The following is a 27,650-nucleotide window of genomic DNA, read 5'->3' on the forward strand; positions in this document are numbered from 1 at the left end:
GGGCAGTATGCGAATTTAAGTGTGTCCAGGGTTTCTGGGATGATGGTGTTGATGTGAGCCATAACCAGCCTTTCAAAGCATTTCATGGCTAAAGATGTGAGTGCTACAGGGCGGTAGTCATTGAGACATGTTACCTTGGCGCTCTTTGGCGCAGGGACTATAGTGGTTAGCTTGAAACATGTACATATTACAGACTGGGTCAGGGAGAGGTTGAAAATGTCAGTAAAGACACTTGTCAGCTGGTCAGCATATGCTCTGAGTATGCGTCTTGATAATCCATCTGGCCCTGCGGCCTTGTTTAAAGGTCTTTCTTACATCAGCTAGCGAGAGCATGAACAGCTGGTGCTCTCACGCGTGGTTCAGTGTTGCTTGCCTAGAAGCATTGACACCACAGCCAGTGGAAGAATAGTTATTGTCAAGGTGTCAAGAGGAATGTAATGTTTTATTGTCCAACTTATCATTAATAGAATACAATGTGTTATTGTCCAAATGATCATTAATGGAATGGAATGTGTTATTGTCCAACTTGTCATTAATGTCAAACAAGGTATCAAGGGAAATGTAATGTTTTTCAACAAAAAGCATTTCCATGCAAATGCGATAGATGTGGGCTTGGATCATCTATTCATTTCTATCTAAGCAGGAAAACAATGTCTTCCTCTAGTTGACATTCAGAGTATCGCTTCTCCCCTAATTATGATCAGCCAACAGTAGATCCAACCCACTGCCCCCTTCTGCAATTAGTTTGTATTAGACAGTGAATGACTAACACTCCCTGTTGACATGAAAACCCAATGAAGTGATACATTCAAAGACGTTCACTGCAAGAAGTCACTCCTGGCATCTGAGGCTGCCGTTGCCGGCTTGGCCTGAGAGAACATTACAGGCTATGATAGGCTCATATTGTATTTGTTGTTGGGGGGGGGCGGCATCAGACAAAACAAACGCGTGGGAACCAGTAGAGTAAAAACATTTGTGCTCATTCTCCTGCCTCTCAAACTAGAATGATATTTATAAGGCTTTACTCTGCTGTGGTAGTGGTGTGGCTTGGGTCCAGATGGGTGCTATAGGCATGATTTGTCTCTGCTTTATTGAGATTGAGTTCCACCCCCACCTCCTCTTATCCATCCTCAGGATAATTCTAATGCACTGACACCAGTGGGGAATCATTTTTTTTCTTTACAATCTATTTAGCAATGATTTATCGATCGCTGCCTCTTCCCTCATAGAAAATTACCAATCCTTTTTGGGAAATCAGATTTTCACACCTTTCATGAGAATGTGGTTACGGTGCAGGTCCCAGGGGTGGCAGGGGGAGGCTGGGGGAAGTTGACTTTAAACTCCCATGGTGCTATGTGGCTCTCTGGGCCTGTCTGTCGTGATAGTGGCGAATGTAACGTTGGCCCAGTGATATCACTCTCTATTTCCCTCTCTTTTTTCCCCTCTGCACAGCTTTCTGAGTTTGTAATGTTTTGTTTTTGAAATCTAATTGCGGATTTTGGTAAACGCTGACTACAGGAGGTATTGGAATTAACATGGTGACCTTCCTAAAGTTGATACATTGCTGTTTCACTAAGCCGGTTTGGAGCAGATCTACAGTATGTAGTGTAGGTTAGACCTGTTCTGTAGAATGCTGAGGGAGGTGCGTTCCGAAATGACCAGTCATATGTCGCACTGGTAAAGGTAAAGGTAGCTTTCCCCTGCTCAGATGTTGCATGCGCCAACCAATCTGGTGCCGTCGGGCACCAGATCGCTATATCATATGATATGGTTAGCTGATACATAAAATACCTATCCGGGTATCGTAAGATCTGGTCAGCAACGTCTGAGCAGAGGAACACGACCGAAAGCTTGTTGCATTTTCCACTGGGAAAGCTTCCCCTGCCCTTGTAGGAGGAGTCAGGTTAACACAGCAAAGGCTTTGATGCTCCAGAATGTCAGCACTGTGGATTGATGTACAAAAAACACACTCCTGTCCAATCAGGTTCTTTTATTTGTTGTGGATCCGCTGTGTCTCCTGGTTTACAGGCTTCAAAGAGCTCTTTTTAGTACACAGTCTTTGATAGTCTTCGGCCTGCGCTGATCCATTATGGCATGGCATTTTGGAGCATTTTTATTTTATTTTAGTGGAGGTAGGGAGCCTTAACCATTGATTATTAATGAGAAATATGAAAGAGAAACGTATCTTTTCCTGTTGGATGGTTTAAACGGTCATTCTGGGAAAAGTCGTCCTACTCTATTCAGAGAACAACGTGCTTATGGGAGAGATGCCTTACATTAAATTTCAAGTTAGCCATCAGTTTACTGTACGATGCTGGTATCACTTGAAGAAGAAATCTGAATGAATTGCACTGGGGTCACATAAAGGATAAGGAAGCATCAGAGCATATTTCTTGAAAATACTGTATATTTGAGATTTCACTTGACCTTTTTGCATGTATTTATTTACATAGTTTTGTCTTAACATGAGAATAGCTGGACACTACTGTAAAAGCCGGCCAGTGCACAACAGAGGTGCCATAGCGGGGGAATGGATGGATAAACAGTATGTTTCCCTACCCTAAGGGGGAGACAAATCATCATCTCTCATAGCACATGCAGCATGCCATAGAGGTGCTGGATGAACATTATACAATATCTCTGGGGTGTAGGGTGCATTATCCTTCCATTTCATCAGCATTATCCTTCCACCCACCAGCATTGGTGACAATGACATCACTCATTTTTGTTGAAGCATATTCCCTTTAATGCTCCTACTTAACCTTTTATAGGCATTTGTTTTTCTAAATCTCAGAGAACTTCTCAATGTTACTTCTCACAGATAACTTCTCCGTGTGCTTTTTCATTATTATTTGGAGACTAACTTTCTTAAGGTGAAAAGAAGGGCTTATTTACCCTGCATCTTGTACTCAAACACTGTACACAAGTGTAACAACTCTGCTATTTCCTCAGGGACATCAATTGTGATCTAAATTTAAGCAACACATATTCTGCCACAAAGAATGATCTATTCTTAATTTATGACAAGTGACTGTGGGTATGTCAATAACGCCTTAATAAAAGAAGACAATACTTGTCATACTGAATCAGTTTATAGATTTACTGTCAAATACCTGGATATGATAGCTTTGGAACAGAGTAGAATGAGGCAACTTGCAGAAAACAAATAGCCACTGTAAATTCACCATTTCCTTAGAACATTATAGATTATTCATTTCAATTGTGTAATGTGTTATAAATTAGGATTATTAACTTATAATTGTAAAAGAATGATTGTCATAATATTATATTAGAACTTACTTGATTCTGAAGGACAGGCTATATGTTTGACACAGAACAGGGTGCAATTATTATTATAATTATAATTATTATTACCACCATTTTTATCCTTGTTATTACTATTTATTCTTATTCTTTTTATTATTATTAACATTACTTCATTATCATTCTCTTCCAGTGTCCAGAGCCTTGAATTTCGGTTGAGCCGAGCATGGTCGACCAAGGCAGAAGTCCCTTGCTCAGGGGGACTCACGGGACAACGGGCATTAAGGCCATTAGCTATTAGCATGGATATCGGATGAGCGCTGTGCTGACCACCTCTTCCATGGACACTGAGTGTAGGGACGGAGGAGTGGGAGGGACCGAGGAGTGAAAGCCAAGTGCTTTTCCCTGTTTCTGCCCTGAGGCCATGGGGACTAAGGCAACCCCACTCCCCCCTACTCACCCCACTCCCCCCTACTCACTCACCCCACTCCCCCCTACTCACCCCACTCCCCCCTACTCACTCCACTCCCCGCTACTCACCCCACTCCACCCCTAAGCCCCCACACCAAACACACCCATTCCCACTTCGGCTAAAAAGCTGCACCCAGAGACCTTTTTTTTAATCATCTAATTAACAGCCCTGGAGGAAGGAGGAAGAGACAGATGCTGCGCCTATCCTCCAGCAGCCTTAGAGGCCATTGGAACTGAAGATGAGAGCTGTGATCTCATTCCCACCACTTGTTTAGAGTCTGTCAGGAAGAGAAATGCCAGCATTACCCACACTCCTTATATGATGAAAAGAGGAAAAAGGAAAGAAATGGAATGATGGACAGATCCGGACCCTGTCGTGATCTAAGTGTCAGTTGATTATTATTCTATTTCTCATCATACCTGCTGGGGAAAAGATTCCCCGTTCTCTTAATTTTTCCCCACATTCCAACAAAAGGCACTGCCTTGATTTTTATTCTATTTTATATTTTGTCTTGCGAACTCTCATGCCCCGGTGACAATGACATGACGAGAGAAGTTTCAGCACCGCCCGTGTCCCCTGCTGCTGTCCCTCTGAGCTTTCAAATAGCCGACAGACTGTGAAGAATAAATAATAAAAAACTATTGATTATTTTGATGACTGCAAGATTCAATTAGGTATTAATTTTGCCCTCCAGTGGACCTATCAAGTGACTCAAAGGATAGGAGATGGGAGGTGGGGGTGGGCCCAAATGGATGCAGAGAGAGCGTAAGACCAGCCTCAGACAGAGGGGAAAATGTGTTTACCTCTCCAGGCAGAGAGGAGCATTTATGCTCAGAGTTCCATATTTAAGTGCTCCACCAATGAAGCCCTGATGACAAGCGACATTGTTACCAGGGATATGAGTATTGACCTGCCGGCTCGCCTTCGGATGACAGCTACTATTTCCATTGATGAACATTTTCATAGATTATCATGTCATATCAAAGCCCCCCCCCCCGATTCCTCTGATGAGCGCATTAAAAGAGCCCCTCTGGGCAGGAAAACATCGACCACCCTGGCAGGAGTGGGGGTGGTGGTGTACTGGCGCAGGGGCAAGGTTGACCCCCCCCCCCCCTTTCCCTCTCGCCATTCATGCTGGTCACCTGTCCCCATCTCCAACCCATTTAGACCGAACGTTCTTGTCCATAAATAAGGCAGCGTGAGAGGGACAGAGTTTTACCCCTCTGTGTTGCTGCGGTTCTTTGTGTGTCTCAGAGCAGGAGGGAGGGGGAACAGTCTGAGGTGACACGAGGGAGAGGAGACACAGGAGAGGCAGAGAGAGAGAGAGAGAGAGAGAGAGAGAGAGAGAGAGAGAGAGAGAGAAAGAGGAGAGAAAGTAGAGTTGACATCTCCAGTGCTTGCCTTGGAAGCAACCTCAGGCTTGAACCCGCAGTGGCTATTCAGATGCAACAAGGTCGAGGCGTGTTTTTGTAGCGAGCATCATGCACTAGCTGGTCTCTGCTCTGTGGTGGCGAGCATGTTTTAATTGGTCTCTGTCAGATTTTTTTGGGACATTCAGAAGACAATCTTTTACGCTATTTTTGTCATTTAGTGGAGCTTCATTTAGGTATGTATGCTTTTTGTTTGTTTATTTATTTTGTGCACTTTTAGATAGTTGCACATCAGTAATTAGCCAGGTTACTTCATTACACTGTACATTACTTTGTTAATAATTCATTGACAGTCATTCTAATTCCCTCCAGTTTATGGTGGTTTTTGTTTTTGTAAAATGTGAGACATTGGAATTTCAAAACGTAATTTGGGGAGGAGCTATCATATGCCTGTGATCTATTCCAGCTCTTGATTGGAAGAGGCCTTAATCGTTCACTGGTTGCCTCTGACTAATGCTTAAGAATAATGACACCTTTGACTTCTTGCTCTTACTGAAAGTATCATGCAGGCTTTACCTCTGTAGAAATGAATAAACTGTCTACATAGATTTTTTTTTTTTTTTGTAATAGCAGATACATCTTTAGCAATTTAATTTCTAGGTACAGTATGCGTGTACAGGATGAGTGTAATGATTAAATTGTGACACGTCTGTTCTGTTGGTATTATCGAGCCTGGAGAGGTGTGGAGAACCTTTAAGGCTGAAAGGTATCATGGCAAAGCCATACGAACCTTAACCGCTCTTCACTGGGCAGGCTGCAGCCAGCAATATCAGCGGGAGCACCAGTCTCAGATACAAGAGACAGCGCTAGAGAGAGAGAGAGAGAGAGAGAGAGAGGGAGGGCAAAGGCGGGAGAGAGAGAGAGAGATGAGTGAGCAATAGAGGGGAGACACCGGGATAGAGAGAAGGGGAGAGTGAATGGGGGGGTAGACAGAGAGAACAAGCCGGTGTAGAATAGTGTGCTGCGAGGCAAATCTAACCACGTTGTTCTGTTGTATTCCCCACCTGGGCTCCCCAGCTCCCTTCCACGATCCGATGATTACAGGGCAGCTGAGCAAGCCGCTGCTCTCCCTGCGCAGCGAGATGAGCGTGGCGGAACTCCGGGCCGAGGACAAAGCGGCCACCCCAGATAGCGAGCTCAACGACGAGTCCCTGCTCCTGTCCTCCGAGGCCAGGGACAGAGAGGACATTCCCAACAAGCTCTATGGTGAGTCCATGGACAGGACAGCTCTCGGTCTCTCCTCTCCCTTCGGGGACCGGTCGTGGCACGAGAGGCCAGGGGAATGCTCTGCTTCTGTGTGTGTTGGATAGGGGTGTCTGAGACCAGGTGCTGCTGGAGCAGGTGCTAGAAGACTGTGATAGACCTAACTAACTAAGTTGAGGTGCAGGGATTCGGGAAAGAGGTGGATGCAATAGGGTTGGTTGCCTGAGTTGTAGTATTGTAGAAGACAAGTTATTTAGGTGAGTTTTCAGGTGATGTGGTGTTTTACATGTTCATTATGTCTTCATGACTTTTTTCACTGGAAATATAAGTGAAGTCATACTATAAACGGGTTGGTATTTTGTTATGAGTCTTGTGTTAATTGATTAATTGATTTATCTTTAGAAGTTTATCTTGAGAAGTTTAAGTTTAGGTGATTATTCAAATATCACACTTGGAGTTCCAATGTGCCTTTAGGCATAGGCATACACATTTAGGAATTAGCGTTTGTAGAGTTTACATAGATTAGATTGGTAGGACAGACGAAAATATTTGTGACAAGTGACCCTTCCTTTCATAACTTTGAAAATAAGCATCTATGGCTGCGTTTACACAGGCAGCCCAATTCTTTCATTTTCCCACTAATTGGTCTTTTGACCAATCCCATCAGATCTTTTTACATCAGATCTTTCTGAGAGCTGATCTGACAGGTCAAAAGACCAATTAGTGAGAGAAAAAAAAATCAGAATTGGGCTGCCTGTGTAAATGCAGCCTATGTCTTGGAACGTGGCGTTTTATATTTTGTTGCTTGTGTGAAAGTGAAAAGTGTGAACGTTGTGACAAAATATGCCAAATTAGAGAGAATGTTAGGCTATATTGTATCAGGGGGAAAAAATTCCTATGAATTGAGCAAGTGGTGAGGATCTCTGGCTTTGGTTTTGGTTTGTGAAATGTGCTTGTGCTTGATTATCTCTGCAGTGGTGTATCATCCCAATGTATTAATATGTAAGCAACTAACAAACGTTTTTTGTAGTCCAATGGCAAATAACGGTATGAAGATTAATTTATATTTATTAAAAGTATATACAGTAAACACATTTAAATCACTTAATATAACATTAGCAATTTAGACATTGAAATGATGGTCAAATGAATAATTGTTGGAAAATGGCCTATAGCTCTTATAGGGAATTACATTCAAATCCCACTTACAATATCAAGAGATACTAATTAGCAAGAAATGGATGTCATTTTAACAGATAGAAAATGTGTATTTATCCATCTCTCTTATTTATTTCATGTTCAGGTTCAATTACAGTTGTGACCAAGTTAATTAATATTTTTTTAGTTAAACTAATTTACTTATCCAGGCAGTCTAATTTAATCCTAGGTCATAACAATGAATCAATAGGTCTAATGAGATTCAAACACGTTTTATAATGAAACTATAAAGGTCATAACACTATGTCTAATATTGACTGCTGTAACATGTAGATTCAGCCTCAAAGTAAAGCTTATACACTACCTCAATTATTTCAACTTGTTTGTTTTGGATTTTGCTCAGATCCTTTTTGATGGAAGTATTGGCATTCAGTTTTTAGTCAATGCGGTCACAAAAATAATTCAAAATACATTCAGTCACTCACTAATCCTTATTTACACCAAATGATCACTCAATAAATGTTTGGTGCCATCATAGTATGGTTAATAAAAAAACATGTAGCGATTCCAACATTGATATGGTAATATGGATCTAAGATATGCATTTCTGCTTTTCAAAAAGGCACCACATAGGCATACTTTTTTTTCTTCTTCTACCAATTCTCTCAGGCATTGCAATTTGAATGTTTTAATTAAATGAGCTAATAGAACCCTTATTGTATGCCATGGAGAGGCTAAAGTTGACTTTTTTTGTTAGCCTGTACTGCAAGTGTGATGTGGTCTATTTAAGACAACATTTTACTCTGTGCTTTCATCAAAGGCTATTTCATGGTACAGTACTTTTAGACTTAGTACACATCTGAACACGCTTTTAAGGTTATGAGTCAGTACTCAGCCGTTAAGGATGTAATACGTCTATTTCTGAAAATACCCATGGACATCAGTGTAAAAGATTGACTCAAATTCCATAAACCCCCTTCAAATTACAGTAAATGTATGCGTGTGCAGAGAGGCTTTTAGTGGTCTGAAGAGATAGGCGAACTTGTGGAATTACAAGATAATGGATTTGATATGTTTTCACGAAAGAAAACAAACTGAATTGTGTCTTACAGATAATATTGATACACACTACTACAGTACTACTTATACGTGACTATATTGGTAGGAAAATACATACTCATATTAACGTACCACATTATAAACATACTAATGATAGTATTATAGTAATACAACAAAGATACATATTGTTCTGTAACATAAACATCCTATGAAAAAGTAGTACCAAATGAACAAATACCAAATATGTACACACGGACTCTGACGAGAAGAGTGCAGTCACCAAATGGCATAATTGTAGATGATTCTATTTGGCCTCACAATAATGTATGTGTAAGGTTAGATGTGGGTTTATAGGTGGCAACAGAGCGTAGGCTACCTCGAGCTCAGATTATACCAGAAAAACAGAAAAACATTAATGTATTATTCTCACCATTATACTCATACAATACACACAAAATATATTTAAAAAAAACATTTGGATTCTGCATTTGGCCTGCACTTAGCTACAGTACCTTATTAACTCCTTTTCTATTGAAACACTGTCAGCACAACAATACATACAATTTTTACATCTCATTTACTTTTACATGTCATGATGTTTTTTATTTGGTAGTATTGTGACTTTCTCCCCCATACGTGTTAGTTAAGGGAAAGGGGTGCGCTTCCTGAGTAAAAACATTGAGCAGGTGTGTTACAACCCTCTACATAGATGTACTGCACTCAGTGCTAAGACTTGGAGGCGTTATGATAATGCTAAAAGAGATGCTATCTTTTCTAATTTATGTGTGCTACCTGCTGCCAGAAATACAAATATATCACGTTAAAAATAAGTTGAGTTTCTAATAATCAATGTATAATCAGGGCTAATCTCCTTTTGGATGAATTCTAATGATCAAGTACATGAAATCGCTTACACTCATTAGTACAAATAACATCTGGAACAACCCATTGCTGGTGACGTCCTCCAAAATCATTGGTGCCCAAGAGGAGCGATGCTCTAACAGTCTACCTGTAACACGAATCATAAACAAGGCAGTGTTACATTGGACGTAGAAAGACGAGAGAGGCATTGGTTATTGCTAAATGAATAATGCATCAGACGACAGCTATCCCGTTATGATAAAGCGTACAGTAGCCAGGTACTGTATGGTGTGTGTTTGTGTGTCTGTACAGGTTGTGTGTTTTGGGACTAGACAAGTGAGTGGTGCAAGGTGACGATTGTGTGTAGCCTGACAGTGTTGTGTTCTGTTGTTGCCACAAAGCACCACTTGGCTGAACTTCTGAGAAATATTTTTTTGGGGGAAGGTTATCCAAACAGCCTCACGTCCTGATCAGTGTACGGCTCCAGCTGTCATTCAAATGAATTTTTTAGGATATCCCAGGGCTCTCCAACACAGAGACTAGGGTAACAGGTAACTCATTCATCTCAACACTGTTACAATTTTCTGTAATAAGCATCAAGCCTTCTTTCACTTCACCTTCAGACTCCTGATAACAGCTGAAGCCCATTAGTCCATGTTTGTTTGTTCTCTCTCTCTCTCTCCCTCCCTTTATTTCTGTATCTCTCTCTCACACACACACATTCAATTATAGACCATTTCTGCTGAACAGACTACAATGATAAAAAAAATATTTTCTAAATGAGAAATTACATCCTTCATATTGCAATGCACTTTTCTTAAATGGCAGTTGTTATTCTTATAATAGTGTATTTAACATAACTGTTATCATTTTGCAATTCATGTAAATTCACCTGCTGTCACCTGTTATAAATACAGTGGTGTGTTTTGGTAGAGGATGTCTTGATATGTGACTGGCCTGAGTTGCCCTGGTGTCTCTTGTGGGGCTGATGGAGGAAGGCATGACTCTGCCCGTAGGCTGTGCCTGGGGTGTGCCCTCAGAACCACTGCTCCTCTCCGGAGACTTGGCACAGCATAGAGGCAGTCAGGACATGTGGTTGCCAGGCTACCCAGCCTCCTTGCTCGCTACAGTCAGGAGATGAACGAGAGAGAAAGAGAGAGAGAGAGAGAAAGAGAGGGGGAGAGAGAGCGAGAGAGAGGGATAGGTAGCTCAACTCCTCTCACGAAGCAGCACTGCTCCCTTAACTGCAGGCCACAGGGCAAAGTGGATGACAGGAGGATGGTTGCCGCTCACAAACAAGAAAAAGTGTCATGTTAAGCCAAGGTTGTACTGTACCTTTGTGCACACGTTTGTTTATGCATGTTTAGCCTATGTTACAGTACTATCCTCCGTTTTTAGAGGGTGTAGAGTGCAGTGCTACCTTGGTGCGGATATGAGAGTGTGAGGTATGGAGACTCCATGCTATCTTATCAGCCTCCTTTAGTCCCCTTTGCCATAGACTACAGAGGCATGTACTCTAGGTTGAGGATGGATACGTATCTCTTTACGATGGCCGAAGCAAACTTTTATAAATGTGCAGGTTTTATTAAGGAGATTGCTTATACTTTGAATTTCTTCATCAGGAAAAAATATAATGAAGTCTCCAAGTTGTTGTTTAAATGTTTGATCATGTATGTGGATGTCCAATGCTCCGGCGTTTCCCTCTCCGATGTATTGTTGTGTAGTTTTATGTGTCCAAGTAAAGAAATTGTGGGATGTTGAGAGAAATCCTGACTCTTAAGATTGTGTTACATTTTGACCCCAGTTTATTAGCCAAGCTATGATTGTCCATGTATCTCAACACTATTACTCAGGATTCCATATGTACTGTGAACAAACCCCTTCTGGATAATGGTTATTAAGCTACTAATAGGAGTCATTTCAGATACTTTTGATTTGGTTAAGAAGTCCCAAGCCACCAACCTAACATATTAGACAAAATCCACAATATTATTTGCTGTTGATGGACTTCCAAACTTTTTGTGACGCAACTCTTCACAATGTTCGTTGATGATTTAACCCAGAACAGCAAAGGAAAGTTTCAGATTTTTGTGTGTCATTTTTATCATTACTTTGGTGGGTGGGGTCAATGTAGCCTACATGTGACGATTATCCTATGCCCTCTGTCACCTAAGCTAAAGACAGGCCTTATGAATAACCAGACAGTGATTAAGTCTACTATTAATTGAGAAAAGCACATGTATTAATTGTAATAATGTGTGGATAGGTGATGTCCTTTTGATTGTTGATCACCTGTAAACAGGGTTATGGAGATTGGTTTCAGTGTGCAAAACCTCTTGTGGTGCGTTGCCAAACATTTCCCTTTCTATGCAGGCATGCAGCGATCAGATGGTACAACGAACATGTGATCACGTTTAACCATTAAAACGTTAAGGTTAAGCTAAAATAATTGTTTAACAATTACCTTGTTCATCCTTGTTTATTGAAGAGGTACATTTCCTGGTTGTAGATGCGACGGTCAACTGTGGCGATTGAAGAAGGCATAGAGTTTTCGAGAGTTACGGGGAGTGCGGACGTAGGATTTGCCTGTGGGGACCTTCGAGTATGTGTATAATCTGAAGATATTTCGATTGTAATTCATGCTTCTGAACGTTAATTGATCATGAGGTGAAATGTAATGTTCCCATTGGTCAGATGCGTGATGGATAGTGGTTAAGAGCGTTGGGCCAGTAACCGAAAGGTCACTGGTTCAAATCCCAGAGCCGGCAAGATGGAGAAATCTGCCGTTCTGCCCTTGAGCAAGGCAGTCAACCCCCAACAACAACTGCTCCCCGGTGCCGATTACGTGGGTGTCGATTAAGGCAGTCCCCCCCGCACATCACTGATTCAGATGGGTTGGGTTAAATGCGGAAGACACGTTTTAGTGTCCCCTTTCCCCTTATTTAAACAAATTTCTTTGTTTGACTGACAGACAGGAACAGGTTAAAGGTCATCATGCTGCCGGGTTAACAAGTGTATTTGAAGCCAGAGTTTTTCTTTTAAGAGCTCTATTTAATTAGGTTTAGTTCGACCCTTTGGTTCATCATCCTGTTTATTTGATTTTGTAGATATTGTACAGTTCACCAGCTCTTTATCGCCACTTGGACATAAAAATCCTCCTGGGAAAGAAAAATCAGTTCTGCATTATTGCGTCCTCATTGTTAAAAATCGTACCGCTGGGTCGTCCTCATTGTACACAATGATAGAGGCGTTTGTCAAAACCTACACAATATGGTTTCACACCATGCTCTTGAAAATATCCATGCAGCGGTCAACAAAAGCATGTCCTTGGAGACTGTATGGCTGAAAGCGCCTATGTTCTCCTAGGTGGCTATGAGCTATAGTGGGTTGAGAGGCAGCAGAGGAAAATAGCAGAAAAAGTATGAGAATGACATTCAGTGACTCTTTCTGACGGCGTCAACACAGCGAGCGAGTTCAGGTTCAGCCGGGTTATTTTGTGATGAACTGTTTTGTATAGAGTAGAGTGCTGCTTTTGGCTTTAATAGAATTTTTGACAGTTAAGTGGATAAGTACAAATTTCTGATTGCTGCTGCTGCAAAAAAAAAGTTGATTGAAGTGAAGGTGTGTACGGTCCGGGTGTTCTCGGGCTCGGTTGAGTGCTCAGGAAGCACTGATAGACAATGTCATTGGGAGTAATGTTTGCCTACCACACACCCAGCCATGCTCCCTTCACTGGTGAAATGGTTTCACACGTTTTTTTAAAAGCTCATTTCTCACGGTTGTGCAAATAGCCTTCCACTCCAGCTAGCAGAAGCCATGAGGCACCACAACATCCTGATGACATGTATTTATTGCCTAGGAAAAATGGACATTAGGTTGCGAAAGCTGTGGTTAGGAAGCCGCGCTATTTCTCCCCCCGTGGGGGCGAGATGGCGTGGCTGTGTACAGTTTCTGTCTTCCCCTCTCAAGCAAATCTCCCCCTTTCAAACACCAGCAGACAAGATAATAAGGCACTCGGAGCACAATTCGGGTATTATATTCCGCAACCAAAGGCTCATCTCTTGTCAGTTTGCATTTACTCTCCCAAGGATGTGACGCTTCTATCATCATGCTGTCAAATAGAGCCTGGCTGGAACGACAGGGCCACTCATTTCATACACTTACTGTTTACATGAAATGGCCTGCACTTATACCGATTCTACCAAAATGGAGGAACATTTTCAGAAAGGTCACCTACAGACTAAAAAGAGGAGAGAAAAAGGAATCTTCTATTGATGCATGCGATTGGAGGTCATTCCGAAGAAAAGGTCTAGACAGACTACTGTATAATACCCTACATCTCTTCATTTGTTGTATTTCGTAATAAGAACATATATTTATGCTTTTTTACACTCTGGCAGCTACTGTACAGTACCTCACTGAAATAATTTAAATGATTTGGATTACCGAAGTGGTAGTTGATACGCCAGTATAAAAATATGGTTATCACCAGGAAGAAACTTTTTTTTCTTATTAGGATCAGCATGTATTTCATTTCATACCATCACTCACTTATCTCCCACTTCCTCATCCCCTTGTCTCCTTCAACCTGCCTTTCACTCTTCTGCATAAACACAAAGACACACACTGCTGGAGGCAGCCCTCCGCACCTATTATTTTTGTGTAATCAGCTTAGTGAGCAGGGCGAGTGACTGGGGGGGGGGTGTGTTTGGCTGCTTGCTAATGCAAAGAGGCCTGTAATGTTCTGCTGTGCTCGGGTTAAGTAATGAAGTGGTAGAGACACAGTGTGTGAATGGGACCAGCTCAGTAAAGTTAAAGAGACTAGGATAAAGGAGAGGAAGAAAGGGAGTAGGACTCTCTCTCTCTCTCTCTCTCTTTCTCTCCGGGAGGTGGATCTCATTAGGAGGATTTCAGCTGCATGCCTATAAAGCAGGTATAATACATTCTCTAATGCGCCCGGAGCTCCCGTGGGCTATCTTCCCTATCTTTACCATCACAGATCAGATAGCATTGAGGAACAAGGAGAAAATAAGGAAGATGGAGATGGACACGGAGAGAAGGTCATCTGTTTTACACATAAAAACTCCAGTCATGTAGATTACATTCATAGTGACACTGAGCACTTCCAAGTGACTGACATTATGATCTGTTGAATATACTGTGCAGATACAGTAGAAATGAATTGTTAACCTTTGCGTTGCTGTACAAATAAATATCGTAAAGCAAATTACATTGAGGGCACTTTGCCAGTGGCAAAGGAAATGTAATGAATACTATAATACACTTTATTCTGTTCTCACCATACTCTGGCTTTTTTAGGGGGAAAGAATACTTTTCAAAGAAATATGTATTGCATAGTCTAGTTTCCATAAACAATATCGAAAAGCTCTTCATGTTGGACGAACAAAGAAACGTCACAACTCCTTGGCGTTGACACGGTCGTTGATGTTGGGAAATAATTGAAGCAGGGAATGGAAATTACAATGTTGTCTTTGACTTGTGCGGCGTGAACCAGAGATCCATCCAAGCCCATGTGTCCTTCACAACCCTTTATTATTTATAGCGCTCGTTCTTTGAGCAATGACCAGTACTAATGCATAACCTTCTGTCCTTCTGGCTGATTCGCTTCCTTTGAAACCAAAGATTGAGGGAAGAGAAAAGGGTGTGTGGAGGAGGCGGGGGTGTAGGGGAGGGGTTGGGGGGGGGTATAGGGCAGTCGAGATCCAGGCTATCGAGAAGTTATTATGTTCCCCCCCCCTTCATATCTGAGGATGTGAAATAACATTGTGATGCTTCTTTTCTTGGGAAATGGAGTTACGGGCTTCAAAGCAATAGACGATCCCGTACGTTCCCCTCCCTCCACAGCGTGACGGCACTATGAGAATGTTGTGTACTGTGGAAATTCTTGTTCGAGAGAATGGAGGGTCGGTTCTGCCCCCCCCACCGCCCCTTCACCATGTTTGTTGTTATGCCCATAGAATCTATATAGCTAAAACATTGCAGAACTTTGCATTTTCACCGTGTCACCCCCTGACTAATAGTGAGTTGTATAAATCCTCATTTGGAGGTTAGCACCCTGCTTCACATTGCTGGGGATTGAGGTGAGATAGACTCCTATGCAGACTGGAGCACTTTCTGTGATTGTGGGATGATAGATGCTGCACAGTAGCAGTGTAATCCATTATTATGATACCGTTATGAGAGTGGGCGATGTGGAGGCAGAGTATCGGGGGGGGAACAGAAGCTCTGTGGGACAGGGGGCAGAAAGTGGGACAGCATTAGTGTAGGATAGCCTGAGGGCCCGAGGCTGATGTGTCAAGCGTGATATGTGGGTGTCTAGTTGCCCCCCTGCCCAGTCTCCACCCACAGACGCCACCGGCTGCCTCTTAATTGTTCTGCCACTGCTCTCATTTGGCCAGATGCAACGCAGGTTGACAAGCGGCCGCTCTTTGGACGCGGTGAGTTCACCGTATATTCTACATTTTCTGCCTACAGTAATGTAAGGGTTGTGAACAGTTCACATAGATATCACTGTTTCTTTCTTTGATACACTATATATACAAAATTATGTGGACACCCATTCAAATTCGTGGATTCGGCTATTTCAGCCACACCCGTTGCTGACAGGGGTATAAAATAGAGCACACAGCCACGCAATCTCCATAGACAAACATTGGCAGTAGAATGGCCTTACTGAAGAGCTCGGTGACTTTCAAAGTGGCACCGTCACAGGATACCACATTTCCAACAAGTCAGTTCGTCACATTTCTGCCCTGCTAGAGCTGCCCCGGCAACTGTAAGTGCTGTTATTGTGAAGTGTAAACGTCTAGGAGCAACAACGGCTCTGCCGTGGAGTGGTAGACCACACAAGTTCACAGAACGGGACCGCCGAGTACTGAAACGTGTAGCGCGAAAAAAATAATCTGCCCTCGGTTGCAACACTCACTACCGAGTTGCAAACTGCTTCTGGAGCTTCATGAAATGGTTTTCCATGGCCGAGCAGCCGAGCAGCTAAGATCAACATGCGCAAAGCCAAGCGTCAGCTTGAGTGGTGTAAAGCTCACTGCCATTGGACTCTGGAGCAGTGGAAACACGTTCTCTGGAGTGATGAATCACTGGGTTTGGTGGATGCCAAGAGATCCCTACCTGTCCCAATGCATAGTGCCAACTGTAAAGTTTGGTGGAGGAGGAATAATGGTCTGGGGCTGTTCGGGCTAGGCCCCTTAGTTCCAGTGAAGGGAAATCTTACAGCATACAATGACATTCTAGACCATTCTGTGCTTCCAACTTTGTGGCAACAGTTTGAGGAAGGCCCTTTCCTGTTTCAACATGACAATGCCCCCGTGCACAAAACGAGGTCCATACAGAAGTTGTTTGTCGAGATCGGTGTGGAAGAAAGCCCTGACCTCAACCCCTGCGAGCCAGGCCTAATCGCCCAACATCAGTGCCCAACTCCCTAATGCTCTTGTGGCTGAATGGAAGCAAGTCCCCGCAGCAATGTTCCAACATCTAGTAGAAAGCCTTCCCAGAATAGTGGAGGCTGTTACCACAAAAGGGGAACCAACTCCATATTAATGCCCATGATTTTGGAACTAGATGTTCGACGAGCAGGTGTCCACTAGGGCTGTGGCGGTCAGAAAATTTTGTCAGCCGGTGATTTTTTAGCAAATAACTGTCGGTCTCGCGGTAATTGCCTGTTAATTAACATAAACACATTTAGCATCTCCTGGCTTCCACACATAGCCTACAAGCCACTGATTCAGACCTTTGGAACATCTACATTTTAAAAAGTCTAATAAATCCATGTAATATAGCATACAACTTCACCATAACTCCAATATTTATTTTAGACAGGTCTAAAGAAGCATGATATTAAGAAAATGTAGTGTATTTCAGAAGAACAGAATAGCATACTCTAAGTTGTCCTTATGTTAAGTCCTGATCTGGCTATTCCAAATGGCTGTGGGCTACACTAGTTCATTTAGCAGACAAGATTTGCTTAGAATTCCGTGGCATTATTTTATAGTATGAAGAATAGAATTTAACAAAGCTGAATAAAATAGAAAGGAGATTTTCTCCAAACTGTTTGAGGGAATGCGCACATGTGTTGAGCGGTTACCAAATAAATATTTATTCCTATATGCTTAATTTAGAGTTATTAATGTAACTTTAGTTCTTCTACAAATGTTGGGCTACATGATGTGACTCTATCACGTAATCAGCTCTTTCTCACAGGCTACAAGTGAAGACAGACACACTGGGGATGCAACTGCAAGAGTCCTTATCCAATTCCGACGTGCATATTGAAGATATTGAAAGAACTGTCCACGTTTACTTTTCATCTGCTAACAAGATGATTAGGCCTAATGAACAGCAAAAGCACTAGCCTATGTCATTCTACTATCCCCCATAGTACAAAAGTCGACCTATTCTATTCTGTGCAAGAAATAAATATTCCAAACTTAGTCAGGGACAGTGGTGGGATGCGATAGATCCCAAATTAATACAACCACTAGCATCCCTCAAAAAATGTTAAGCAATGTAGCTGATGCAACAGATCAGAACGTTTAGCTTAAAATGTTGATAAACTATGAGGCTATATCTTCACATTATAAGCACAGCAATGGGCACATGGAAGTAGGCTGTAAGCCTGTACCATTTAGCGGAAAACACCACTATTAAAAGTGACCGCAAATGCAATTATGCATGTAATGCTTTTATTATGAAGGTGCATTTTTATGGTGAAAATTATCTACCCCAAACTTGAAACTCACGCGCTGTTTATATATGCAAGTTATGCTCTACAGCCCTTGTAAAGCGCATTAATGTACTTAATTTTAGGAATTTATTTGGCCACTTTAGTTGTGATACAAACCTTATCAAAACATATAGACCTATGGGCTAGGCTACATGAGGTGTGCCACTATGATTCGAAAAAGTCAACAACAACAAAAAGGCATTGTTTCTTATTCTGGGCATCATTCACAAGTGATAATATATAATTCACAAGTAATAGGCTAATATTGTCACCCATCAGACTATTCTTGATTTAATCTTGTCTTTACATATACTTAACAATATATGTGTGATATTTGTTTTGATTTAGAATGGACAATTATCATGCACCTGTATTGAAACAGGGGCTGCGGGGAAAAAATACATTTAATCTATGCACTTAAATAGCGAATGGAGGACGCTTTTCCTGTGGTTCGTTTTCATGCCAGCCAGGTATGCAATACTCCTGTTTTAAATATAAGCAATGTGCTTAATATTAGGAAAGTTGAGAAATAAATATAGTAGACCTAGTCTATAGAAAACTGATGGGATCCTCCTCTTTTTAGTAAAGGCCATCACTCTGTTTTCTCACGCAATTGCATAGCCTATAGAAATGTTGCGCAACTTGAGCTCATGGGCTCTCAAGAAGTGTTTGATGTGATTTTTGATTTCATTTGCATTGATGTCAGAGTGATTAGAGGGTCAATAGAGTGCTGAGTACCAGGCAGTTAGCAAATTTGGTAGACTACTAATGACCAGCAGCCACATCAAAGCTTGGAGAAGCCTAATCACGTGTGATTAAATGGTCATATGGAATCTGACTGCCTTCATGACTCGTGACCACCGGTGTGGCGGTAATACGGTCACTGCAACAGCCCTAGTGTCCACATAGTTTTGGTCATGTAGAGTACTTTTGAAATGAATTGCATATAATGATGAATCACTTATTTGCTAATTTGAACATGAAGACATATTACTCCACAAATTACTTTGTTTGTGACAGGAAAACACGTTGGATTGAGATCCAGACAGCGAGCCATGGTTAAAGAGAAACCCTCTGGCGTGACGATGAAGGGGGCACCAGATCAGGCTGAATCCTATTTACCACAAATATAATTTAAGTAATTTCAGAAGAGGCTCCCATCAATAGGAAGGGAGGCACCTCAGCATTCCCCAGCTCTCCTAACAGGCTTACAGCTCTCTCAGGCAGGCCCTGATTTCACCGTCCATGCTGCACTGATGACCATAAAAGGATGAGGAATAATTTGGGATTGTTATTGGTCTCTTTCAACCCTGAGGTAATCAGGTTGACATTGCTTGGGGAATGAGGAGAATGGACCGCAACAGATGTACTCATGTGCAAAGTGTTCCGCTCCCCTGAGAGCTGCCTGCACAAATGCTCCAACTCTCCCCCTCTTCCTCCTCTCCACCCCCCCCCCCGTCTCTCTCACTCTTCATCACACCCTCTCCTTCTTAACCTTTGAGATGAGCATTACCCCTTCTCTCCAATTGACCTCATCCTGTCCCACTTGTGCTCTCCAGTCTGCTTGGCTCCTGGTCCACTTCAATGCAGGAGGAGAGGCAGGTAAGAGCAGGCCGAGAGCACTTCCTGTTGGAGGAAGACCCATGGCCATGTAAGAGAGGATAACTATGGGAGGATGCGACTTCCCTGTTATCAGTTGCATTTACATACTAACGATGACCAATAACTACACTGAGCTGCAACAGGGGGGGTCTACACTTCAAAAACGTTGTTTTTACCCTGTAATAATTTCTTAATGGAAAGACAGACTAGTCAGTCTATATACCCCCCCCCCCACATCCCATGTTCTCTGGTGGTCCTGTAATTACTGACTCCAGAAGTGGCTGAAGAACTGCTGAGGTGAAAAATCCAATCCACACTGCCATGTGCTTTACTTTGCTTCCCGTGTAATACCTTGACTCCATAATTCCACTTCTTGGTGGAATAATGAATGAATTTGATATTTTTGCCTGTAGGGTCTGGAGCTCCTTGCTGCTCCAGCAGAAATCAACCATTAATATAAGGGGCCCAGAGAGACTGGCTCGGCCCCTGACCACCAAGCCCCTGCGCTGGGCCCTTAATTAAGGAAATGACAGCTCTCCAGGCTCTAGTGTACGATAATGCAGCTAATGGTATTACAGGCAGCCACTCAACAGTCAATGTCTGGTGTGTTCCGACTCCAAAAACGCTATTGACGTATAACCAGCCAGCCTCTCCTCTGAGGGTCTCTAAACAGAGTATTACTTTCCTGCTCATCCTCAGGGAGCCATCTAATAAAGAGGACCCAGAGGTTATTGGCAGAACATTATCCTCTGGGTTATTGTTGAGGGCTTTGGTGTGCTCAATGAAAGACAGAACAATGCTACAGACGTATTTGATCACCCTTTTGCAGGACAACGTTCCTGCAACACAGGAAATGTCAAACGTGTAGTGTATTTGAGGTTTAAAAAGGCTTCCGACGTTTGGAACGTAGGCCAATGGTGCGTGTCTTAACCTAGTTTGAGAAAAGCTAAGGGATTGATCGAAAGATGGCTGAGTTATTGACAAATCAAAAATCTAATTGTATGTGTCCATTTAAACCACTGTAAATCCAGGGCACTATGCAGTACTGTCCCTTCTCTTATGTACAGTATTTTCAGATATAATGCAGTATGACTTACTGGGGAATAGGAAACTCTCTCTCTCTCTCTCCTCCTCTCCCTCTTTCGCTCCTGTGTGTAGTAAACTTGTGTTTGTGCCAATACCATAAAAGCTATGCCGTGTCAGGCATTTCAGAAGCATTAGTGGAATCAATGGCCAAACAATCCAGCACAATTGGTCTGGTATTGATAGAATTAAACCTTGTGTATGATGTGACTTGTCATTTCTTTGGCCCAGTATGATGCCCTGACCCCCATCATCAGTGAATCTCTATTGATTCCTGCAGCCTGGGCTTTCACTCTCATTTGTTTAGCGCTTAACAATAAGGAACAAAAACCCACATTTCCATAGCAAATAGAAACTGTATGATAAGAATGCACAAATGTGTTTTCTTTTGAATGTCGATATTGTGTTGATATTTAATAGTAGAAAAAAAGCATGAATAATAAATATGGAGGGGGAATAAACCGTTTTTGAGATACGTTTAGTAATTGTTGTTGTTGATATATTAAATGCACGTTGTCATTTATTAGGATGACTCGTGTACTGGAGGCAGCTCTGCAGGGTAGCCACTAGATGGCACAGCAACGAAGTCATAAAATCGGATTTTAAACCTAACCCTAACCTTAACCCTAACCCTAACCTTAATCAAAGTGCTAACCTTAAATGAAGACCAAAGGCACAGTTTGTCTAGCCAATTTTGACTTTGCCGCTGGCCCATCTAGAAATCACTCAGCTCTGCCTCCAGGACAAGATTCATCCCAATAAACGTCAACCTGCATATTACATCTCAATGAGAACAGCTATATAACGAAACAACATGCCCTCAGCCCAGCTTTTTGAAAAGAGCCATTACTAAAAAAGGGGGGTTGGGGAGTTTATGGGCTGGTTGATTTTGAAAAGCCTGAATCGTTACCGTGGCGCTCTCTCCTATATTTGACAGCTTATAATGCATCGCCACTAAAATAGCTTAAGTGTTAACGCTTCTTTTATGGACAAAAATTGATTCATAAATGCAGTGGGGTGAAAGCTAACTCGGACACAAAGCCTTCAATAACACCCATGTCATTCACATGGTCAATGGATAAAGCAGTTGTTGCATTAGAGTAGATGGTATACTGATTGCTTTATGAAATGCGGACTAATTGTTTTGTGTGGTGTTGTGCTTGGGGCAGCACTCTGTATTGAGACGAGCCGCGGATGACGTCAATTAAATGCAGCTCTTTGCACCCCATATACAAACCCCCTGCCCTGTGTGGGCATTGAACGTGGCTCTCCAGTCGCCACTTAGGTGATCAATGCAAGATAATTTATTTAGTGTCAGATATTGGGAATATTTCCACACCATAAGCCACCGATCACTGATATAGGAATCATTATTGTTGTAGTTTAGAAGAGATGACAGGGGTTAGGCTATATGGGAGATAGTTTGGGGTTATTCTGTTGTGTTAAATCAGCACAAATAACAGAGTTGAGAAATTGTATTTTATAATAACAATCATTAAGCTCTTAAGTTCAATTTGAGGTCTATGTGCTGCAATGCTGGGAAAAGTGTACCAAAGAGAGTTTACCAATTCAAAATGAAATGTGAACACATTGATGTTTTCTGGATTTTTGTGCATAAAATAGTGAAGGAATTACTTCAGTCTAAGTATAAAATTGTATTAACGTATAAGGAGAAAATACGTATAAAACATTATTTCAGCAAACATTTTATCATTCCAAGTGTCATTATTGCTGTTGTCAGTCCAGTGTTACTGTCCAAAAGGGAATCCACTTAAAGAAACCTTCACATTATATAAACTGGTTAAAATAACAAAGAACCTAGTAATAAAAGATAATTGAAGATGGACTCCCAAGATATTTCTCCTGTCAGCGTTTTAATTTTGTCAAAGAAATCACGACCAACACCTTAGGGAAAAGATGTGCATGTACATTCATTTATTATCGATTCCTTTCCCAGAGCTCAACGTGTTTACGTCACAGATATTTGCAGGCAGATCAAGCTTTCTCTTAACATCCCGCTAAAATTATTGCGAGATGACGCAATGAAAGGCATACAGCAGTTATTTAATAAGCCATAGCCCTCTGCGCTGCTTATCAAATGGAATATATTATTCACTACACCAACTACGTTCATTACTTATTGATGGTATTGCCATGCTGTAAACTTTCATTCGTTCATCAATAATAGAGCAGAGTGATCCCTCTGATTAGGGGTGGATGCCATAGTCAAGCCGCTGTTTATTTCATCTCTGATATTGAGACGGAATGGATATATGCTAATGAGATGAACTGCTGCCAGTGTTCAATGTACAATTCCACTGTCGTTTTTTTTTGTGCCATTCTTTGATATGACATTTGATGATATGCGTGCTTGTAGTTGTCGAAATTGTTTGGAAACTAGTGTGGCTATTGAGTAATGCCTAATGGATTCCCAAATATGAATGAGATCCTCGATTGACTTGTGAATTCCGGTTGTCGTTATATGAAGAAACTTGGCTTCAAAGACATTAGATCAAGTCAGAAGAAATGGTTGAATTGACGTCATATATCTTATCAGTGAGAAACCCTAAACTAAGCTCATCATCTTGCGCTTATGATAACCTCTTTTGAAATGTTTGCCCCGGTGTTAGGATGAGACTAGGTTTCTGCTGTCCAAATCCAAAGCCTTTGTCTTCAAAATGGTTTTTTCTTCCCTTCAATAATTAAAGGCATTGGGGTTGGGCTATGTTTGACCCATAATGGGTAAAATTGGTAAGAAACTGCACTGTCTAATGTTAAGTGACTGCAGGGTTGACAAGCTTGGGTTTATGTGGACCAATATCAAGACGCAGGCCCAGTGAGCCAGAGGTAGAAACCAGCTCAAAATGCAGGCTTGTCCCCCAGGGCAATTAAATCAAGCATCAAATGCTTAAGGTTCATTTGATGGGTCATGCCATTCACCAATTATTTGGAGTTTATGTAAAGATGAGATGATTTTGGATGGCAGAGTGGAGTTTATGTAAAGATGAGATGATTTTGGATGGCAGAGTGGAGTTTTGGAAGTAATGCGCAAATTTGTAACCTTCCCAGTCCCACACAACCAACCAGCAACCACATCTTGACAGTAAAGCCTTCAGTAATACAAAGGTCAAACTTTGATGCAGTGATTGTTTTAGATATATTTTTCTTCTTGTAACTTGCTCAAATTGAAAAGGGATACACAAGTGTATTCACGTTCTTTCGCTTTCTCTAGAACTCTCCCACTCGCTTTCCTACTTTCCTTGATTTGTTTACTTCTTTTACCAACTTGAATTCAATTTTTTTGTGGAAAGTGAGTTTTAATCTGTTGTACAATACATTGAAAGAGTTGTATAGTAGCCTACCATTGACGTATGGCTGCATTTAGAGAAAATATCAATATGCCGAGACCTCTGTATTGATGACTTCTTTTGACCTGTGATCAATGTTCTTGACTTTTGGCAAAGATGGACGTTATACAAGTTAGCCCATATGGTATAAAAGCAAATAGTTTATCATTGAACTATCTGAAGGAATATACTTTTGGTGAATAGTTTCATGGTTTATCTACAGTATAAAAGTTACAACAGCTAGGCAGAAGGGACCTATAAAAACTGTACTATAGTGGCAAGGGACTTTTCTATCAAAGCACGTCATCACACATGATGACCGAGGTCTGAGATGCGCATGAGCTGTTGAGAGATGCTGAGAGCGAGGGTCCATGTTTTAACAGTCCGTGTCCTGTGTCCCAAATGGTGCGCTATGGGCCCCGGTCAAAAGTAGTGCCCTACATAGGGAATAGGGTGCCATTTGGGACACAGGGCCTGTGTCTCACCGCCCACCCACCCTGAGTGGTTTTGTTTTCTCTCCTGCCGTCACATCACACAGCAGGCCAGGCTTATTATCATGTCCCTGTCGGATGTGCTCCTCCTTGCTCCGCCGTGGCCTCATACTGTAGGAAACAGGTCTAATTGTGTCTCATAGCCACAGGCTGTCTTCTGGTACAAGGGGGAAGGGGGGTTAGATGGGTGATGATACTCAACAATGTAAATGTGGGAATAATGCAGGGCCGGGCCCCACAGTTTATGTGGCCCTCCATCTCTCATCCCTCAGCTGTAATCGAGGCCGTCGGGGGAGCGGCTGCCTGGTAAGCATCATCCTCACATCAATGAGACTCTCAGCTGGCGGGTGGTTTATTCAGCGCTGATTGTGAACGGTGCCGCAGCGGTTATTGATATATCACTTTAACACAAAATCCTCTCCCCTCCGTACTCGGGGCTGTGTGATCACAGCTGGCTATGTCTGCGTGTGGATGGTTTTTTTGGGCATGATTGTTTCAATGTTATAGTGGATTAACATCTCTCTCTCTCCCTCCCCCTCTATCTTTCTCTACTTCAGGAGCCCGTGATGGCTCTGTCCAGTCTGATGCCAGCAGCAGCCCGTCAGAACAGAGTCAGCTGGGACAGTGTCACCCCGCCTACCCGGTGGGACCACAGGTGGGTGTCTCTCCATGTCTCCTATTGACCTGCACCCAGTGGTGGAAAAAGTACCCAATTGTCAAAGTTGAGTAAAAGTAAAGATACTTTAATAGAAAATGACTCAAGTAAAACTGAAAGTCACCCAGTGAAATACTCCTTGAGTAAAAGTCTAAAAGTATTTGGTTTTAAGTATACTTAAGTCTCAAAAGTAAATGTAATTGCTAAATTATACTTAAGTATCAAAAGTTAAAGTACGAATAATCAAAAATTCCTTATATTAAGGGGCACACTCCAGGGGCACACTCCAACACTCAGACATAATTTACAAACAAAGCATTTGTGTTTAGTGAGTCTGCCAGATCAGAAGCAGTGGAGATGACCGGGGATGTTATCTTGATAAATGTGTGAATTGGACCATTTCCTGTTCTGCTAAGCATTCAAAATGTAACGACTACTTTTGGGTGTCAGGGAAAATGTATTGAGTAAAAAGTACATTATTTTCTTTAGAAACGTAGTGAAGTAAAAGTAAAAGTTATCAAATATAAGTAAGTAAAACGTACAGATACCCCCCAAAAACGACTGAAGTAGTACTTAAGTACTTTACACCACTGGCTGCACCTAAACACATAATTTCACCAGATACAGAAGAGCATGAAAATTATCTCCAAATTATATCAAATCCTCCCCAAAGATAATCAGTTGAGATGTCTTTATGAGCATATACTATGAAGCAGTTTTTTGGTGATCACTTTGTCATCAACATAGAATATATAGAGAGTTGTTTACATTTCCTCTGCCCCTCCCCTTCAAGGCCAACAAAACTCACTCCAACCCCAGGCAGCCCTACTAAACAGCTCAATAGGACAGCCAGCATATGTGATTGGTTTTACTGGGCTGGTGGCTCTGCCATGTTTAATGAACATTTATCTCATTAGTGCTGTCTCACTGTCACCTCCCTAAACACAGTAGTGTGAACAGCCAGACAGGCAACCAAGCAGGCACAGAGCTTCCCTCCCTCCCTTCCCTTAATGAGCACACTCTCCCGGCACTCAGGGGTTCGCATCCCAAATGACACCCTATTCCCTTTATAGTGCACTACTTTTGACCTGAGCTCCATGGGCCCTGGTTAAAAGTAGTGCTCTAGGGAATAAGGAATAGGGTGCCATTTGGGACACGGCACTCAGTGTTACTCAATTAAGGGATCCGCTACCGAATCAATCCTCATCAGGGTAAACAAAAGAGGATACGTGAGGGGAAGAGAGACTAACTCACTGAGTTCCCTGCTGAATTATCTCACTCAGCTCAGCAGAATGAGCAGCCGACAACCAGGCTGATTAAAACCACATTGTTGATGAGAGACATGATAGCTGTTTAATACACGGATGCTAAAGAAGGGTATTAGACCAAATAGAAATGCTTTAGTGCAGCTGGTTGTGCCAGAGCCTACTGTATGAGCTACGAGAGATTGTTCCCCCAACAGTCTCAGTCTAATATATTAATGCTGTCAGTACAGTCTCAGTGAATCTAACACTTTTCAGAAACAAAGGCGTTGCGCATGCCATAACCAATTCTCCTGTTTCGGGATCAATATGTTTTGATAGATCCTCTCTCCGGAGCCGGATATTGTGCGAACAGCCATTATCCGAGGGTAGTTTACCCAACATGAATGCGCCTTCCTCCCCCCCGACAAAAGTCGTCTATCTCTGTGATTACGGGCAATTTCTCAGAGCCTGCCTGGGCTGCAGATGGAAGGGCCTGCTGGCCCCTAATGGGCAGAGAGGCAGGGTACCTCATCTAGGTCTAAAGCCCCATCCAGCCCCACCCAGACCCCATTCAGAGCCCAACTCGACCCAGACACACGCAGAGAGGCAGGGTACCTCATCTAGGTCTAAAGCCCCATCCAGCCCCACCCAGACCCCACCCCAGACCCCATCCAGGGCCCAACTCGACCCAGAACACATGCAGAGAGGCAGGGTACCTTATCCAGGTCTGGATTCCTACTCAGACCCCATCCAGAGCCAAACTCCAACCCAGAACACTTGCCTGCTCCCTTGGAGCCCCACTCCTCCACACTCAGCTGTCAGCCATGCCAAAGCCAGTACCACACCATCCCCACTAGACCAGTGTTGGAAAGACAGGCAAGACAAACAAAGAATGGGAAATAATGCCGAACTATTCACAAAGATACCCTAAGGAAGCAGAATGGGTTGTTTACTATAATGCTCTGGTATTTTAAAAGACAGTATAGTTTTTATGATCTGGAATGTGGTGGTGGCCAGAGGCTT

General features: G+C 42.3%; 1 protein-coding gene across 3 annotated transcripts in view; it reads left to right on the forward strand.

Annotated features, from left to right (window-relative positions):
• Window positions 1-4,967: 4,967 nt before the first annotated feature.
• The window catches only part of LOC106590158 (POU domain, class 6, transcription factor 2), a 90,790-nt gene continuing 68,107 nt past the window's right edge, over window positions 4,968-27,650 (forward strand). Inside the window, exons 1-3 of one of the 3 annotated variants that reach the window (XM_014180823.2) lie at window positions 4,968-5,342; window positions 6,184-6,372; window positions 25,286-25,383. In XM_014180823.2, coding sequence (XP_014036298.1) covers window positions 6,201-6,372; window positions 25,286-25,383 — 270 coding nt within the window. In that variant the 5' untranslated portion in view covers window positions 4,968-5,342; window positions 6,184-6,200. The remainder of the gene's footprint in view (window positions 5,343-6,183; window positions 6,373-25,285; window positions 25,384-27,650) is intronic. The other 2 variants (XM_014180821.2, XM_014180822.2) reach the window with 2 other exon arrangements.

Source organism: Salmo salar, chromosome ssa29 (genome assembly GCF_905237065.1).
Source record: "Salmo salar chromosome ssa29, Ssal_v3.1, whole genome shotgun sequence".
NCBI lineage: Eukaryota > Metazoa > Chordata > Actinopteri > Salmoniformes > Salmonidae > Salmo > Salmo salar.